Source organism: Lepidochelys olivacea (assembly GCF_965140295.1).
Source record: "Lepidochelys olivacea isolate rLepOli2 genome assembly, chromosome: 9".
In the NCBI taxonomy this organism is placed as follows: Eukaryota; Metazoa; Chordata; order Testudines; family Cheloniidae; genus Lepidochelys; species Lepidochelys olivacea.
Window position 1 is genome coordinate 74,397,344 of NC_140419.1, and position 20,550 is coordinate 74,417,893.

Sequence of the window (20,550 nt, forward strand, 5' to 3'; positions counted from 1 at the left end):
ACAAGGAAGCTGGAAAAGAGGAGAGGAGTAAGTGTGATCCCTATGGCTCTCGGATCCATCCCCTTGAGGCTCCTCAATTCTGCTGGAGGAGACCACTTGCCTTGATATAAGAGCAGTGCTTTTAAGATACACTAATTCAGGAGCTGGTTTTTCAATTTCTAAGTTAAGGGTAATAAAAAGACTGCAAGGAATGGCCCTGCCAGCAATCAAAAGAAAACAATGAAGTAGAGAAAATCAGAGACATTTAATGAACAATTTCTGGTAGGTCCAATTATTCAGTCCTAAAGGAGATATCAGAATCAAGGAGAAATTTTACTATGTCATTTTATAGCTTAAGGGGAGTTATGACAAAATCAATTACTATAAGATGGTTCTTTCTCCTGATTCAAAAAAAAAGCTCAGTGACCTGGAGCTTTAATGCTGGTGGGATAAATCCCACCTTCAGGTTACAATGCAGTACGAGAAAAGTCACTGACATACAGAATTACCATTACTCATGGAAACAAACTACCACTGACATTTTTAGAATCCTCTTTTCTTCCTTTGGGGTTTGAACAAATTCACTATATAAGCTATTAAACTGTCAGCAGGGGACTGGACGAAACAGTCCTCTATGTATGGGTCACTAGTTTATATTTGGCTCCAGCTGGTAGTGACCGATAGCCATTGCCTTCTGATAGCTGTTTTAGTGGGCCACAATGAGTGGATGGTCTCAGTCCAATTCTTAGTGGATAGCTTTATAAATAAAGCATCCATATATTCTTCACTTTTTACTTCAAGTGCACTCAAGATGCTACATTAGTAATAAAATCCATCTCTCTACATTTTAATAAATTTCATTCCTATGGTATCTGAGCACCAGATACAATGTAATACTCCTGATACAATACAAGATAAATGATCATAAAATAGAAAATTTAAAACCAAATAAAACACCAGAAAGTTGTCATAAAAATGACCATCACCATTGGGACTAATTGTCATACTTTTGAGCATTTTCTCAATAGCAGCCAATAAGTGAATGGAAATAAAATCTGAACAATTAGAAATGTTCTTTTTGACTATTAGAAATGGTTCCTTTTGGTCTGGGAAGAGACAACATTGGGCTAACATTTTAGAAGTTTAAAAAACAAATATTTTAATGGTACATATCTGAACATGAGCTATTTTCTTTTAAACTTGAATAGCAAGAGCTATTAACAGCAAATTTTGACAAACATAATGTATAAATATGGTCTAGGACTCTATGAGTACTACACACTGTGTCCTCTTCAGATAATTCTATCCTTTGAAATCACCATTTTTATGTTTCATAGTCACTTTATAACATGGAAGACTGTGACAATTTCATTAGGGTAGGAAGGAATGATGAGTGTATTTGGCAGTGAATGTTAGTGTTTCAGTGTAGTTGCTGGTTATTGTGTTTTAAAAACTGGAAGAAGTGCACAGATCATGGGATGGACACTCCTAGTTAGGTATGTTTTAAAAATGGAAATAAATAATTCTTCCAAATGACAAACCATCTCCTGAGAAACAAAACTAATTTCCAAGAACAGTATTACTATATTTGAAGAAGGTGTGGTATTCTTAACTATAATGACCTGTTTGAAATTTGCAGCTAGTACCTTTAATTAAAAATTTAAAAAATTTAAAAAATAATGTGTTCCTTGAAACTTTATAAAATAAACTACCTTTCTGGTTACTAGATTTCTGAATCTGTTTCTAGTTTACTCATTACAAAAATATGCAGGGTCTGCACCAGAGACTAAGTGAAGCTGGTCTTCAGCTGGTACTGAAGTGTGGACACTGGGGATCTTTTCGGTGCCTGAGGGACCTAAGTCATCCTTGTGCTGCCCTTAACTGAGGTAGGATGAGGCAATGTCTCCCTCTTTTTCTTGCTAGGTACCTCAGATGGTGACCTGTGATTGTTCTTTTTAGAAGAGTGGTGCTGAGCCTTACCCCGTCAGCCAGTGAAGAGGACTTGAAACGAGGAAACATAAAGGAATGCTTTGAAGCAGCTGGAATCCTGGTACTGGCTGCAGAGCCAGTGCTCATCACAGCAATTCTCGAGGACTGTTCAGATCTGGGCAGATTTTGTTTACCCAGATTAGAAGTGGTTTCATAGACTTGTCCAGAAGAAAAAGTTTTAGGAGAGTCTCTCTTCTCTGTTGTGGGTTTTTAAAAAAATATGAACAGCAAATTGAACATTTGTCCATGATGTGCCCCTTACCAAGGCAAAATAAGCATTTTGAGTGACTGTCATTGAGGGTCATACCTGCTTCACATGAGGCGTGATACTTAGAATCTGGAGTTTGTTGTTCAGTTATGAAGGCTGAAGAAGCTTGGTAACCAAAAAATGGAAACTTAAGAAAAAATCCTACACTAACCTAAGTACTAAACTAGCCTAAAGGAACAACTGTTTACAAAACTTTTTAAATTCACAAGTGCACAAGAGTAAAAACACTGCTCACAGTTCCATCTCATGGCCACAGGTGGTAAGAAGGAATGGAAGGATGTTGACCCTGCTCTACCCTTTATGCAGGTGAATGGCATAAAGGCACTCTGTATGCAGGTGTGGTCCGATGGACACTGCTGACCAAAAGATTCTGCTCTTGATGCATGGGCCACATGCAAACCAAGAGTGGAATATATATGGCTAATCACTTGTAGAAGAAACAAACATTTTCAGATTACAAGGGTTTCCTTCAACGCCAATTACACAGTTGCTAAGAAATGTGAGATGCTGGAAGTTTTCCTTCTTATTATAGAAATATATATTCCTCATTATAAGTCTCCTGGGAATCTTCCCCACCCCCCACTACCTTAGAGAGACTTAGGGTATGTCTTCACCACCTGCCGGATCGGCGGGCAGCGATCAATCCAGCGGGGATTGATTTATTGTGTCTAGTCTAGATGAGATAGATTGCCCCCCCCCCCAGAGTGCTCTCCCGTCGTGTCCTGTACTCCAGCACCATGAGAGGCGCAGGCAGAGTCGATGGGGGAGTGGCAGCAGTTGACTCACCGCGGTGGAGACACCACAGTAAGTAGATCTAAGTACGTCGACTTCAGCTACGTTATTCACGTAGCTGAAGTTGCGTAACTTAGATCTATCTCCTCCTCTGTCCCGCCCCCCCCTCCCCCAGTGTAGACCAGGGCTTAGAGTAAAGTGATTTAACTGATTCTGTCCAGGTTCTTATTTTTTAAAGGTTCATAGTAATGATGGACAATTTGTTGTCAAAAGCATTATTTATACATCACACTATAGTAGAGTAAAATGGGTTGTAGGCTGTATTTGACTCATTGACTAAAGTATTGCATAACATAGTAAGTCATCCGAAAAAACCCAAAATCTGAATGCATATAATCACAAAACATAATTCCCTCACAAAGGAATATAACTAAAAAAACTATAAAATACATCAAGGTTTTTTCTGAAGCTTAGCTTACAACCTATTATGCTGCTTGAGTGATTTCAAGACAACAATATAAATTAACAAAATATTGCACCTTCTGCATATTTCGAAAGCAGCAGCCAGTGAATCAAAACAAAGAGAATAACTGATCACCGGAAGGCTCTCAAAGCAATAGCAACACACACACACATATGAAAGGCAAAGATAAATAATTTAAGATGGAATCATTTATGTAATAGGAAAGCTTATACAACATGATGAATTTAGTGTGGTAAATTTCTTATTTCAGTCTAAGTAAAGATTCAAGTTCTGCAACACAAAGCTGTAAAATAATACTGGAGAATATAGTGTACTAATATACAATTTGTAAAAAATAGCCTGTGCTAGTCATTGTTAGATTTCTAAACTATAAAGTCCCTGACAGCAGTTCACAGTGATTTTTATCATTTATTTTTTCAGATACATATGGTGCACAGATGATAGCTTGTTTTACAACATAATGGCAGCATCAGTCTTTCATTATAAATAATTAATTGTCAAACTCTTAAGGGATAAAAAGTAGTACATGCTTTGTTTTTCCTTAGTATTTTAACCTATTAAAAAGCATATAGCTAATACCTTAAAGAGATAAACATATATAAGAAGTTAGGGCAAATGCTGCAAAGAAAATTTGACTCTACTGCTAACATTTGTTAGTTCTTTCACAATAAATATAAATCAAAATCAGCTCAAACAACCTATTGAATAGGTCAATAAGAGCTTCTTTAACTCTCTTTCACCTCACACATGCATCTTGCTTTTTCCTAATAATGTTAAAGAATGCCCTTTATGTAACACAGCTGATGAATAGCCTTTAATCTTCTTGACAGGATCAGTTCATTCCCTTAGTCCATTGAATTCAGTCAGTAAATCCAGGGTTGCAATGTGTATGTTTGATAGAGATGTTACAGGAACAGGCCTCTACAGGAAACAGTAAATGTGAATGGTATTAAAATTTTCCTAGAATCCCAGTATTGTGTATTTCCACTGTAATGTTAGTTACCTACAGGGCACTGGAATCTACAGCATGAAAACGATAGAATTCTGAAGAATTTAGAGAGGCTGATGTGTCTTGGAAATTAAAAAATAAACTGTATTTGGAAAAAATTCATTGAATAAATCATTGGTTTACTCTGGGCAAAATTCAGGCTCTTATGTGTACTTCCCTTCGAACAGGTGGAAAAATGTAACAGGGGAATCCCAGATTCAATACCATCATGTTACTGTTGTGGTACAGGTCACAGGTAAAGTAGGAGGAAGTAGATGCATTCTTGCTTCTCTGTGTGGGAAACACTGTTCCAAAAAAGTGTTCCCTCTGGAGTTCTGCTCCACGCAAAGTTTCTTTCATTACTTCCTTTGTGTTTCTGACACAACCCAGTTGTGAATGTAAAATTAGTTCCTCCCCTTCTAAACCACGAACATAAAACTAATCCGATTCAGAATGAAGTCAGGATATAATGATCTCATCGTCATTTTTATCTTTTGGTTTTGACAGCTGTGTTGGCTCTCCTCCTTGCTGAAGTTTGAACTTTTCTGGAAGCTTGGAAGCTATGGGGTCTTGCTTTCGAACTCTCCTCATTGCACATTTTGTACAAAAATGGCAGGTCTTAAAAATGCAGAGGGAATATATGTCAGAATTCAAATCTCTAGGGAATAGCTGGTTGCATGTCTAATCAAAGATCAGGCAATGAAATTATCTATGCTATACCTGTCAAACAGCCACAATAAAAAACCAGGAGATAGTTTATTCCACTTGCTTAATATGGGTGCTTCTCAACTGGGCCCAGAATTCTATGTGATCACAGGAAGAAGAGAAGTGTTTTGACAGGTCTGCATATGTCAAACATACATGTGTCTGTCTGAATCTCAGCTCTCTGAAGCACAGACGTTCACCTAAACAATGAGGAGTCCCGTGTCACTTTCAAGACTAACAGATTTATTTGAGCATAAGCTTTTGTGGGTAAAAAACCCCACTTCTTCAGATGCATGGAGTGAAAATTACAGATACAGGCATAGATATACTGGCACACGAAGAGAAGGGAGTTACCATACACCTCTCTTCCTCCACAAAAGCTAGTTGGGTTTTATTGTTCTCTTTGATTCGCTTTTCATCCCACAGGATAGACAGAGTTCAACATACACCTTGTACCGTGCAGGGCACACACTTTTCTATGCTATTGAGAATTTATGTCTATGCCACTCTGTGTCATACAGTCTGTGTTCAGGTCACCAGTCTGCTGTGTCTGCCTTCTGAAGGCCCACATAGGGGAAGAGACTGCCCAGGTTGCCAATTAAGGGTTAATTAGTAAATGTACACTGGACCTAATAAAGGTCACCCAAGTTTAGTTAGAGATGGCACTCCTGAGGAGAGAGGAAACTTCTGAGAAGGGGAGCTAAGTTGAAGGTATGCTCCAAGAGACAGCAAGCTCTCTGGGCACCTAGAAGGGATGCTCCTAGAAATGGGAGAATTCTACAGAGAGAGCTGCAGTTGGAACCCCCAAGCAACAGCCAGAAGCCTGGCCTGCCAGAGGTATGAGGTCTCATGGGGAAGAGCTGTCCTGGGGAAGAACTACTCTTGACAGACCTCCATAAACCCCCCTGGACTCCAGACGAAGACTCTAGCCCAGAAGCAGCAAGAGACCTGACTCCAGAGTTGGTGACCTGAGCTGAGTGAACCCCAGGTGAAGAGCCTGGATGGAGATGAGTAGTGGAGTAGATGGATTGGGACTGATTTGGTCTCTCAGCTTGGAAGCTGGGATGAAGGTTTTGTTTAAGCTTTGTGGTGGACTGTCTGTTAAATAAATAAGACCCTCCAAAGAGGGTCCTCCTTAATTTCTAATGCCTTCTTGGACTTGTTTATACTTGGAGTGAAGGGAAACTGAGGCAAGCTTCATCAAGCAGCATCATGCCTGACTATGATAGATATACACAGAGGATAATAACTGAAAAACTGAATTACATAATAACTGAATTAACTGATAATAACTGAATTACATCTCCCCTCCTCCCTTAGCTTTCCTTTCTATCTATTTTCCTGAGACTCTTCCTGCCTCCTCCTTTCCCCCAGCCCTAAGAAAACACTCAGCTTTCCCTCGCCCAATCTTCCTACCTTAACATGAGTTGGTTAAATACATATATACACACATATATAGGCTGTGTTTAAATAATTTTGTGAAAAAAGGAAAATGTATATTGACCATATATTGTTATATCATTACCAATATGTGGCTTAATATCGGTAATTCTGTATTAAGATATGTATCTATACATGTCAAGACCAATGTAATTGCAATGTTTTATTGTAAATTACCCAAGATAGCAATACATAAAATCTTTCCCCAGAACAACAAAATTATGAAGATTGTATATCCTGTCTCCAATGACGATACATGCCTTGTTTTGCCAACCTGGGAGCCCAAGACCAATGGAACACTAAACAGTTAAAAAGCCCTTTTCTGTAAGGAAAGAGGGCACGGGGGTCAATTGTCAGGAGCTGTCCAAGAAGACAGGCTCACACAGAGAATCTGTGGAGGGAATCTTAAGAAGTTGGAACTTCCCCCCTCCAGATCCAGGGAACAGTAAGCCTTAGGGAAAGCCAGGCATGCACATATCCCAATTTTGGATGTACTTACATTAAACAATGGATAGTGGGAATATAGAAGAAAGAGTTTAAGTCAGCTAAAAAAAGTAATTAGTAGACATAAATTAAAGAAAGATCTAAATTCAAGAAATAGTCCCTTCCTCCTTTAATTGCTTCTTGCTTTTAGAATGCTAATTGCTTCAGAATGGAAGCCTGCAAATAAAATTTCAGTCAATAAATAGTCTATCAAATTTTGGGGTATGTAATGTAAGGATAAACTCACTAGCCTTAAATACCTCTACATCATCATGCCTCCTAGCTTCATCCTCCTTACTTTTACATCTCCATCTACCCTGACCCTCCACACCCTTCTCTTCCTCCTCACACCTGCTGCATTTCTCTGTCTGCTATCTCCTATTTTCACACATTCCCCCTACTGCCTCACTCATAGCACCATAATTCTTTCTTTCCAAAACGTACACATCTAAAAACCAATATAATTGGTAAAAGTACCTACATACATATTGCTACATATCATGGGATTCCAAGACATGCACATGATATACCTAAGTAACCACATATCTGTATATTCTCAACCCATGTGTTTTGTTCCCCAATTCCCCTTACACTGATTGCAACTCACTTGTGTGGCTTATCTCGTATTTGCATTGTAAACTAGCTCTTTAGGGAAGATAATACATCTGTTTTATTTGTTTGTGAAGTGCCTACCTTGCTTTGGTGTGTTTAAAAAAAATTCACAGAAAGTTAGAATGGAAAAAAATAAACATGAGTAAAGCCAAATAAATACATCTTTAGTATCATAAGGATTCCCTTGATTCATTTATTTAGTAGTTGTAATTTATTCTATACATTTTATACTGCCACTTTGACGAAACTTTATATTGCATCCTTGCACTACAGCAAGGTACTTAAGTACAATATGGTGTTAACTACAATGATCTATATGATATAGCAGCACTTTAAAATAATTGATTGTGTATTGTGTGTCCTGGCTTGTCACTAAAATGTTCTTTTTTTTACTTGAGATTAAAATATACATTCAACAAATGCATGTCAGGAAATTAGGCAAATATTATTTTGACCATTTCTATAGGTTGTTTATACATTTGGTTGAATTAGCATTCATGTAATATGTAAGGCTAACCTGGACACGTCTTACAAATATTCAGTCCTTTGTTTTCCTTGAAGGAAAAAAAAAATCATAACTGACTTTCCACTCAGAAATAAAGGGGTAAACAGACTCGCATTAATGAGCTCATCTATCCAAATACATCAACTCTCAGTATGCAGCATTTTTGCTATTGTATCTGTCACAGTTGCTTGATTTTGATAAGTAAAGTCACTCATGGGATAAAACTAAGTATTCTCTCCGATTTGATAATTTCACATGAGTCTGTTGATCTTGTTTCATGCAGTGTCTACTTAAATTTGTCAGGCCAGCAACAGATGAATAAGACCCAGACAGCTTAACAGATGACAAGTGAACCATAACAATTCATGGTCTCTTTGTGTGTGCGCATCTATTTTATGCATTAAATAGGAATCTTTTTTAAATTTCACCCAACAAATGAAGGCACAGTTATGTTGTTTTAGTCAGAAGCCTGTTTTCCTTCCCTGCTGGCACTATTAAGCCCATTATCTCTATAGGGGAAATTACTGCTTTGATAGCACAAAAACATCTTCATATTGCACAAAAATCACAAGTGTGCCACAGAAAATACACTAAAAGTAATTTTCTAACAAACTGTGGCTTTAAAAATCTGACAACAGTCACGTGGCACTAAATCAACTGGGATCTCATTATTATTATTAATATTTATATATTTGTTTTGGTAGAACTCACAATGTACTGTGCACTTTCAGGACATCCAAGAAAGAATGGTCACTACCCCATGGGGCAGGACTCTAAGAAACATGAGCTGTTCCTTAAAAAGAATTTGTTAAGATAATTTTTTTTATATTTTTAAAAGTCCTTATCTGTACTCCTAAATAACAACTTGGACTCCAATGGGAAACTGCTGAGCTTGAATTAATATGCAAACTAGATACCATTAACTTGGGTTTGAATAGAGACTGGGAGTAGCTGGGTCATTACACATATTGAATCTACTTCCCTAAATTAAGTATCCTCACACCTCCTTGTCAACTGTCTAAATGGGCCATCTTGATTATCACTAGGAAAGGTTTTTTCTCCTGCTGATAATAGCCTCTTACAGTTTGTATGGCAACTTCCACCTTTTCTGTATATCTATATCTATATCTTCTTACTATATGTTCCATTCTATACATCTGATGAAGTGGGCTGTAGCCCATGAAAGCTTATGCTCTAATAAATTTGTTAGTCTCTAAGGTGCCACAAGTACTCCTGTTCTTTTGCGGATACAGACTAACACGGCTGCTAATCTGAAACTGAAATTAAATAACAGCAGCTTTAAAAATGAAAAAAAAAATCACTTATTCTGTTTGGTTTTGCATTTCACTTTGATTAGATTGGCCAGTTCTATTCTGATTTTCATTACCACAATAGGGGAAATGCTTAATTTAAAATACAAGTAAAAACAAACATCACCACCATTCACCTGATTAAATATTTCTGTTACCCCATTTTATTTTATATCACCAAAGCACCAAAATTAAATTTTGGGTTTAAGGTACTTGACGCAGTCCCTTTTACAAAATTCTTCCATATGTTTTTTTTTTCACTTTACTGACATGAAACACTTTCAGGCACTCAGAATGCAGAGATATTGTTTAGTTACAGAAACATAGCTATATTTTCCCCTTATTTATGCAATTTTGTGCCCTCTCATTCATTACAGGGTGTTATTTATATAATCACTTTGTTTTATTTTCAGTTAATTCCTCAATATCTATGCAGTTTACTATGACTGGCTCGCAAAATAACTCGATGGTTACTACTCAGTAACTATACTCTGAATATACACATTTCTCTCCTCTGACTATAATTGCTCAGCTTTGTTTCCTGTATTCAGTTCTTTAAAACTGTTTGCCAGCAACAAAGATGTTACCTCAGCTTCTCACTGCCTTCAGCTGAAGCAGCAAAGACTCCAATATTTGCATAAAAAAGAAAAATGTTTATAAAACAATGTTCAAAAACTCAAGACTTATTCACTTCCCTTTTCCTTGCCTAATTACACTTCATGTGAAGTCAATGGGAGTTTTGTCTACACATAAAACTGGTGCAAACCCCGTTATGACACACTGAAGCCAGTTATAAACTGAGTGAAATCGATGTAGCTTAATTCAGTAACAAAATACGTGGTGATTTCATTAAATTAATTTTAGTTAAACCAGTGCAAGTTTTGTATGCAGCTCAGCCCTCATATGGAAGCAGGATAGGACCTTTCTTGTCATCCTACTTCCACACACAATCCTTCTTTCCTCTCTACAAGCTAAGAAGGGACCTTGTTCCCACAACATTAAATATTTATGTACTGGGAGTCTGTCTACTTCAAAGTCTCCATGATTACCTATTGGTCGCGTAAGGACTCTAGCTGTCAAAGAAGACCTGGAACTGTATAAAAATGTCTTAGGGTCCTGATCCTTTTTATCTCAGATCTGCCTGATGCTTCATGCATGGAAAGCGTAAGTCCTAAAACTGAGATCTCCAGTCCTAATCTGGATCACCCTCAATATGAATTTTGGACTATAACCTATGGACTAATTCTGAAAGAACTCTTTGGAACTACAAAGGTCACCATCTCTACTATGAATCTAATCTCAGAACTGTACTCATGTCTGTATGTATACTGATCTCTTTCTCTTTTCTTTTAAAATACATTTTAGTTTAATTAGTAAGAATTGGCTGTAAGCGTGTATTTGGGTAAAATCTGGAATACTCTTTAATCTGTGAGGTAATATGTCCGATTCTTTGGGATTGGTAGAACTTTCTTATATGATCAATAAGATTTTCAGTAATCCTCATTATATCTGACTTGGGTGTCTGGGTGGAGGCCTCAGGCTGGGTTGCTTTGAGGGAACTGTGTTGCTGGCTTCTGGATAACCAGTGAGGTATTATAGAAGCTGTTTTGTGCTGGCTTGGTAAATCAAAGTGTTGGAATATCCACCAGCTTTGGGGTGGATGGCCTGCCCCATTCTTTGCAGTTCATCCTAACAGAGTGACATCAGCGTGGCTCCCTGGGATCCTGGTCACAGGGATACATCCTGAATATAATGAAATATCATAGAAAATAGCTCATTTAGCAAACGTAAGAGAATCTCAGTTTCAATATAGTAGGGCTAAATGGAGCACTAATAAATATCTGCAGGTGTTACATAACGTGCAGGCTACTAAGACAGTACATCTAAACGAATACACTAAATTTAGAGTTAAAAAGAAGATACATCAATAACAGGCTTTTTTGCAAGTGAAACCTTTCATGCTGCTCAGTGCTTTGCGTAAAACCAGTGTGTGTGGAAGCCATAATTTGGGGCAGAAAGCTGTTGTATATTTCCTCTCCACATTGAGGGAGGGGGTAAATTTCATGAGCTTACGCTGTATTGTTCTCTGTGCAGCGCAAGATGGTATAATTTTGTGTTTACTTTCCAGAAAGGAGGTGTGTGCCTTAGGAACTGGGAGATGCTCTAGCTATGCCTCCCCATGCAGAGCTGAGCATCTGTATGCACTGCAGTTGGGTGTGTCCCTACCTGTATGCGGGCTGGTAAAGTGCAGGCTGGAGCCTGGGAGAGGGCTTGGCAGGCTGGTCATAGCAGTACAGTGTAAAGGGAGCCCAAGCTGGTGGTCCAGGGAGGGGCTCAGTTCCAGGTGGCACCCTGAGGGGAACCCGTCACACATACATCACACAAGGTGTATTAAGAGTTATGAATATATGTTGGCATTATGACTCAAGTGTGTGTAAACCAGGTATGTAAGGGGGAGTTGGTAAACATGTCTATCCAAAACAAAGGAATGTGTGTTCCCCTCAATTTACATGTAAACAGGACCATCAAGATAGCAGTGGGCGGAGATGGCAGGAAACAGAACAATCGCGGCTCCACTAAATAGGTGGGTGGCCCTTCAGTCTCTTGAATGTGGCCACCCAGGTGCGCACCTTAGAGAGAACTATCCGCGGACCACCTGAATGGAACTCATGGACCACTGGTGGTCCACGGACCACAGTTTGAGAACCTCTGACTTAAACTATGTCCTATTGTTCATAAATTTGTTTTATTTTTACTGTAAACCAAGTCAATGCTGTTTTTAAATGAAAGTTAAGTTAATAAGTTTGTGACTCTAGAGGAACAAATGGACCATATGTCTTTGAACTGTCCAGGAAAGAGGTGGACATTACAGAGTGCATGGTTTTGAAAAATTTGGGATTGGCAGTGTGTTCGGTCACCTCATTGGTTGTCACCAAGGCTAGTGGAAGCCAGAGAGGGGCTGTAGACAGGCTGCTTGGGTCAGAGCTGCTGAACCAGGGCTGTCTAAGCACACAGACACTTGTAAGCTAGTTCGGAGCATCCCAGGCTGGGAGCTACAGGAGCAAAGCATTGTGAGGCATCCAAGGCTACAGGGCTAGTGGTGACAAAACCCCCTCACTTATCTGGATTGCACCCTTGAATCATCACTGTGGCATGAGGCTTTTATCAATCTATAAGCCACCAAGTAACCAAGCCAAGTGAGAGATGCGTTAATTAATTTCATTAATTCATTTTTAAGAACACAAGTGTACTCATGTAGACCTGACAAAACTGCATGTACGCATTAATTTTGCAAAGCAAAGTCTGTCTGCAACAAGTGACACAGCAGGAACAATTAATCAGCAACAGAACAACTCTATGTGCTGCAAACAAGTCAATCATTACTGATCAGTACATAACTCTTTCAGGAAATTAGGACATGGTATTAAAGAGAAATTGAATAATTGCAGTGTGTAAAAAATACATTAATTGCTTTTCAAGTGAATAAATACTGAATCTGGAGTGAGAACCTGAAGTAAAATTAACTGTCAATGAGAGCCCATGCTAACAGCCATTGACTAAAGTGGATGTATTTTCTATGTTTTGGATACAGAAATTCTATTTTCATGTTTTTCAAATAAGAGAATCTCAAATGATATGGTTAGATTGTTCCTTCTGCCTCCATGAAAAACTCAATGGAATCCTACAGGTATAGCAGGAGTGGGTAGTGATAACTCTGTAAGATAATACTTCCTCATATTTCATGGAAGCCCCTTTGTTGATGGTGAAGGAATAGAGCTGAGGGGATAGATATTTGCTGTGCACTAACCTTAGTCAGCTCCAAGCCCTCTCAAGAATACCCTCTAAGTCTGTGGTGAAGAGAGAGAGAGAGTGTGTGTGTGTGCGTGTGTGTGTCGGGGGGCATAGAGTCACCTAAGCCAGTTTTTGTCCATAGTTGGAATTCCCAACCTGGCATAATAGGTATAGAGCTAGGGTTAGCATGTGAGCCAATAACTGCTCCTTTCGTAAGAATGGAGCATCAACTCTGAAGGCAGTTAAGTGTTAGATGAGTTACATGTCAACATTGTTAACTATTTCATTGTTGTTAACTCCAGCTGAAATTTTGCATTATTCTGGGAACATGGACAGAGTTTGAGCAGAGTACTATTATTTTCCTCTCCAAAACTGATCCCACTGCTTTTATCAAAGGAGCTGAGTCTGAAATTTCAACTACAAAAGCAGTAACAGTGAATTCAAGTTTTGAAATAAAATTTCAACCATGGCATGCAGAGATTCCTTGAGCATTATATTTTAAGCATGATTGTTAAAGTGAGACTAGAATTTTGGTGTTAGTACCAACAAAAACATAGCAGCAAAGCAAGAAAACAAAACATCTTGTCTAGCCACAAAATTTGGAATTATACTGGGAATTACGAGGATAGGAAAGATCTTGAAATAAAGGAAAGGCTTGACATTTTAATAACTTATACAGTGCAGCTGTTTAGAGACTTTTTAAAGCCTCATGGGAAACTTTAAGACATATTCAATTTAGAGAAAATTCTGTTAATATAATGTATACTTTTCACTTAAATTATTTTAATCTCCTGCACAAAAAGTGCCATTTGACCTTTTTGCTGGAGCTTTCTATAGACAATTTTAATCAAATACACACAATTTCATTTGGATGACTTTGTTAAAAATTCATTAACAAAAGGAGATTTTTCAGACACTACTTTTAAGAATGTGACGATTACAATGGAAGTACAATGGCAGAACCTATCACTATACTCTGAACATTTGCAATGAGAGTAGATCATCAGGCAGGCCGATGTAGAAGAGCTCTGCTGTTAGTACTTGCCCATTGCAGACTATTATCTAACTGGGAGTATATTTTTATATTCATTTCATGTGTATGTTTAACTTTGGAACTGAGAGACAGTTTTGGCACAGGAGTGCCTACATTTGTGGGGGAGCCAGGAACCAGGCTGGTGCTCACCTCTCTTATTACCAATGTGCAAGTCTTATGCAGCATATTAGTGTAAAAAAATTGCTGAATTATAACACAATATATATAGTATACATTCATCTGTCTGTATCCCTGACTCTTGAGGTTTTCAAATATTATTGCATTATTTTAAACGTCTTGTTCACTGCCTTTTTAAAATGTCTTTCTTTACAGTCTGCTGCTACTGTAATAGGTGATGTTTGTCAGAGGAAGGTGAGGAAATAATTGAGCATATGGAACATCAGCAGTTTAAGATTGAGATGGAATCCAATTTGTTCCCAAAATGAAAACGGGGGCATATCCTCTATGTTTTCTCCTTGTGAAGATGCTCTCCAATTGTGTAAGCTAGTGTGGTTTCAACAATAAAGTTACCTTTTGAGGCTGTGGAGGAAGCTTCTCATCTTGTATTTGATATTTTGGGAACTTCCTCAAAAATAGTTTCTTTCCCTATTTTGGATTTAAAAAAACAAACAAACAAAAAACAGCCTGCAAAATCTAGTTGGGCCAATCCAGCTTCTTGTCCACCCATTCTAAGAAATCTGATAAACTGTACCAGGCCGTCATATCCCATTACCATTTTATTTACGTGATAAGACAGAGAAGGTTCTACCATTTAGTCTGAATCAGGTGGCACATTCCCAGGAGTGGGAATATGCAGAGGCCACTCAAAGAAGAACCTGGGGTACACCGTATCCATAGTTCACAGGCACATAAAGGTATAATACATTAGTGCTCCAGTCCTGGTCTATGGACTTTAATGGAAGAGTCAGTATCTGTAATATACATGGCCCTAGTTTTCAAAGATGTGCATGTTTAAGTGGCCACATCCAATCTGGGCATATGAATCCTTATTGTATGCAAACAAGGAGGGATTACACACACACACACACAACAGAATGTGCAATAACAATCCCCAGCTGTTGTGCATGCACCAGGGATGTGTACACCAAGGTCTGCACACTCATAAGGCAAACTCACCTTTGAGAGTTTGGATCAAAATATGTTGTTCTAAATTGTTAAGTGTCAGTTGTAAAGATTAGGGAGGACAAAAGTGACATTAAACACAATTATAAAATAGCATTTGTTGGGGAAGCAATCACATTTGCTGACAAATGATCTGAAATGTGTGGTTTTTAATGCACAGGGCAAATTTTGTTTTCAGGTACACATTTGTAGCCCCACTGAACTATATGGGGTTGTATGCATGAAACTGACAACTGAGTTCAGATACACACCTATGTATTTTAAGACTCAGGTAAAACATTAAACACTGTAGGTGAAATTTTCAAATATGAAAATCCCAGACACTTATAATTGTGATAATTGTGATAATAGCAGCACAGTTATGGAGTGGTATGGTCTCTAAGTGTACAGTTTTGGTTTAAGATATACAGTTCTTGGGCACTGGAAGCATTTGGCCTTGAAATGTTGGCCTTAGTATTTATATGCCTAATCCTGCAAAATTTATGCACAGAAGACACTTTACTCATGTGAGAAGGTTCATGCACTTAAATGAGATCACCTCATAGAAGCAAAGTTACTAACATGCATATTTAGAGGATCAGGCCCTGTGGCATTGCAAAGACCCTTTCACATGTATTGTTTCAAGCACCACATAAAGAATAAACTGAAGAATGAGGCATACATTATAACACTACAGGCAAAGGCATGAAGTCACATAAATCAGTAGCAGTCAGGAGCATATATTAAAAGCGCTATATATTAAAAGGAAACATTATGATGTTTCCTAAGTGACATGCGTGTTCCTAGAAGAGCTGATATAGTATTTTCCTTACATTGTGCTATTCCACATATCTCAGTAAAATTATTAGGGTAGTCCTATGAAGAATAGAAGTAACTTACCTATTCATTTCTTCAAGACAGTCAGTTGCAAAGTAAAAGCTCTTAATTTTTGGGTGGCATGCTTTGAAGGCACTGTAAAACAAGCAAAGGAGAAAAATGTAGTTTTTTTTTCAAATAGTTTGTCTATAATGACTTTATTCCCCTTTGTTGATAAATTTACATGATGAGGTTGAAAAGTCCTCCTTAGACTTACTTGCTCTTGGGTACTTTAGAATGTTTTAGAGTTACACATACATTTTTCTATGTGAGTTCAATGAAAAATGATAAAAGAGAAAAACACCTTGTCATCTATGGATGAAAACATTTCAAAGTGCTCACTCTTTAACTGACCTCTCAAGTCCTCATCCTCAAAGATAACCAGAACAACACCTTCAAAAGATGAGCCTGGGAGCTTAAATTCATAACTTTGATAGACACTAAAAACCATGGACTTGATAAAGACACTGGATTTATGGCTCATTACAACAATCTGTAAAATCATTAACCACCCTTTTCCCCCTATGACTGCAGAGGTATTAACTTGAATGTTCTCCTACAATATGTATTACTACTGCTGATGGTTCCAATGTGTGGAACTAAACAATCAGTTCCACCTTATATTTAGCTGTGACACTGAGTACATTTCCCAGGCCTGACGGAGAGCTCTGTGTAAACTTGGAAGCTTGTCTCTTTAACCAAGATAACTTGGTCCAATAAAATACATTACCTTGCCCATCTTGTCTCTCTAATATCCTGGGACCAACATGGCTACAACAACACTGCAAAACAGATCCGGTAGCACCCAGAATAAATTTACCAATTCCCTTCTGCATTTGTTCTGTCTCTCTAATCAGGGACTTTTCATTCAAATTGAACTTGATGGCAGCAACCTTGTCACTCTGGGGGGACATAAGACATAGAACTGCTTCACTGACAAGTGAACAAAAATGTGGAAGCTCTCATTAGTGGGGGCTACCACTCCTGAGTTCAGAAACAGCTTCTAAGAGTGAAACTGAAACCAGTCAAACCTCAAGTGGTCTTGGGGTTTGTAATTTATTAGCTTTGATATTTTTGTTTGTTTCTTGTAGTCACAATGGGCCCAATTAACCCCTGGTATAACTTCATGTAAGTCAGTGGAGTTACATCAAGGGTGAATCTGACTTGATTTCTGAAGCTATCATCAGCTGTGTGGTCAATGTCTTATCTTTCACATACAACTTTTTCATAGCTGAGTTTTCTTGCTGTGCTTAGTGTCTAGATTATTTACCATTTCTTCAGTTTTGGGACCAACCTCTGGCTAGTGGTTCAGGATGTGTATATCTCTTTGCATCTATTGTAGCATCACTCTCTTATAAAACTCCTGGGAAGGCATTCAGCCAACAGTTTTCTGTTCTTTCACTAAAGAACTCATCCCAGGTCACTGCAGAGCCATAGATAATATCCCGCAACTTGTAATCTTTCATTTCCTGAAAGGCTGTCGTTTCGGAGTAGGTATCCATGTTCGTGTTGGGTATTTTTTGTAAAAAAGTCACTTCCTCTGTTACAATTGCTCTGGCATTAGTTAGCAGAAAAATGAAAGAAATATCTTAGTCTGTAGTTTTCACTAATAAAATGGATAAGATGAAGAGTTGTCCACCAGCAAAATAACTTTGGAGGGTAGAATAGGTGATGATTCTGCAGGTGAGTATGTGACTACAGAGACAAAACTCTGTACTTTACATAATTTATTAACCCTATCTTCAGTTATTGATATGCTTGTTGAGTTTACATACTTTGCTGACAGTATTATGTGCTTAAAGCATGTGGGATTTGCATACAGAAATAATAATCTCATTTTATTATTATCAATACAATCTGCACTAGCCTTAGGCATCATTATGAACAGTCCATGCAAGCACTGATCTTGGATCCAGTTTATGAGGACTTCTGTGAATCCTGTTTTGGACTTCATACGCAATAAACTGTGGAAGTAACATTTTGTCCATGATAGTTAATAAATATAAGAAGTGTGTTTGTCTTAACAATACTATATACTGTATGTTATTCCATAAAATTCCCCTTAAATATGTGCCTTCCCCATAAAAAAAAAGTGTGTGTAGAGGCAGAGATTGCAACTGTTGATTTAGAAAAAAAGAATCATGCTGATATTTTCATTTTTAAAACACTATCTTAGCTCTATTTTAATAGAAACTCAAGGTGCTGTGAAAGAAACAAGACTGACAATGTTACAGACTGACACCCTCTAATTATCTACAGAACAGGCAAGCTTCTTGCACCCAGCACTAAAAATATATCTCAGATGTGGTCTATGGGATCATCTCTTGAAGTGGGACAGTAGATCATTATTCTTGCTTATTCAGCCCTTGGCTTATGTTTTGACACTGCCAGCATGGGTGCCAATAACATGGACAGCTGTCCACTGGGAATTGGATTGAGAACCCCAAATTATTTTTCACGCAGGTCCTTAACACAGGTATTTGATAAAAATAAGTAGACTATAAACCTAGAGATGAATGGCTTTGCATCCTATTATTCATTTCAAAATCAATTATGTGGAAAACCATGGGGAGGCTTAGTCCTTCAAAGTTAACGGATTCTTATCTAAAAGCACCCATTAAAATGATGTATTTTGGATATGCTCCCTAACTTGAAAAGTGTTCTTCTGCCAATGTCCTGATCCATCTACCAGAGTCACAGGCAAGCATCATGCTCCAGAACAGCATTTATCAAACTGTTGTCTGCGGAGCACTGGTGGTCTGCAGAGAGCTGGGTGGTTACATGGAGCTCCTTTTTTCTAGCTGCTTTTACAGGCTAAAAGTGCCCACTTCACTTGTCCATGTACTTCACTGAAAGAACAGCTTAGATGCCTAAAAAAAGAGTTGGAAAGAAGGAGTCCTCGTATTTGTTGCTGTGTAAGAGGATGCAAAGAAAGAGGAACTGCTGTCAGGAAGCAAAGACACCCATGGGACAATAAAAATTAGCTAAATACTCTATTATTTGTTACCACAGGCGTGTTGCACAGTAAAAATTGGAAGGCAAGTGGTCTGCCCAAGTTAAGGGGCAGGTGGCTTGCACAATATTCATCTGAGGTGCCCATCCGAATGGGAGAAGTGGTGGTTCACAAGACACTGTCATTCACACTACGAAATTATGTGACAAACCCTGGTAGTAGCATGTGTTCAAGGCTAGGAGCTAAGACTGCTTAGTTCTAATTCATTCTCTGCCATTTACTATGCAGCCTTCGGCAAATCATAAACCTCTCTGCCTCAGTTTCTCTGTCTACAAAAAAGGGATATTTACCTCACTTGATTCTTGCAATTAGATAACATTTGTAAAGTGCTATATAAGTCCTAAGTGTTCTTATCATAGTCATACCTCCACATCGTCCCACTTCCTTCATATTACCGGATAATTCTTTCATTACTGATTATCGTTAATAGCTGGATTCTGGGTTAATGGCTTTGAAATTGTTTCTACAACATCTGGACCAGAATTAATTTTATATTTAATTTGTCTATTTAATTAATTTATATTTAGGCTCCCCATTTTTATTTTTAGTAAGATGTCCAAGGACATGATTTTGATTTTATGTCTGCAGGTATGTCTTCACAAACACTAGCAGCTCCTGTATGTATTCAAACTTAATGTTAGAAGATATGCAGGAAAATGCCTGTGACATTAATCAAGCCTAGCCTGATTAAAAGATCCAGTAATACTGCACATGTGGAAAGATGGCTGAAACCAAAATTCACACAAGGGGACTAATTCATATTACCACTTAAATAAATGGAGTTACCCCAAGGAATAATTTGGCCCACTATCTCATATGTATTTTGTACAATTAACTGAATAAAATTTTTAATAAAAGCAAAGCAGTCTATTTACACTTTAACAAGAGGAAATCTCCTTTCCTTCTGTCCTCTTCAGAATCTGATCTTATATCTGATATCGTATTTGTTACTTCCAATGTTATTTCATTGACACGAAGGGGAGTTGTATTAGGCCTTGCAATAATGCCATTTATGATGCATTTTGATGGTTCCAGATATATTTAGCCTCTTTTATTAACAGTTTCCCAGTATCAGTGTGGGGGTTATGTGTATGCACATGTGTACATTTTACTGCAGCTCTATTTATGTGATGTTATTTCTTTAGCAAATATATATGCTCATTGTTGAACTCCTATAATGGTTCATCATAATCTGTACTGTAGTGTATCTAGAAAAAGT

At 37.9% G+C, this 20,550-nt stretch overlaps 1 protein-coding gene across 1 annotated transcript in view; it reads right to left on the minus strand.

Moving 5' to 3' along the window:
• The window catches only part of LOC311526311 (connector enhancer of kinase suppressor of ras 2-like), a gene marked incomplete at its 5' end in the record, with an annotated part of 376,450 nt that overhangs the window by 16,091 nt on the left and 339,809 nt on the right, over positions 1 to 20,550 (minus strand). The window contains one exon of the mRNA XM_084639211.1: positions 16,343 to 16,414. Coding sequence (XP_084495337.1) covers positions 16,343 to 16,414 — 72 coding nt within the window. The remainder of the gene's footprint in view (positions 1 to 16,342; positions 16,415 to 20,550) is intronic.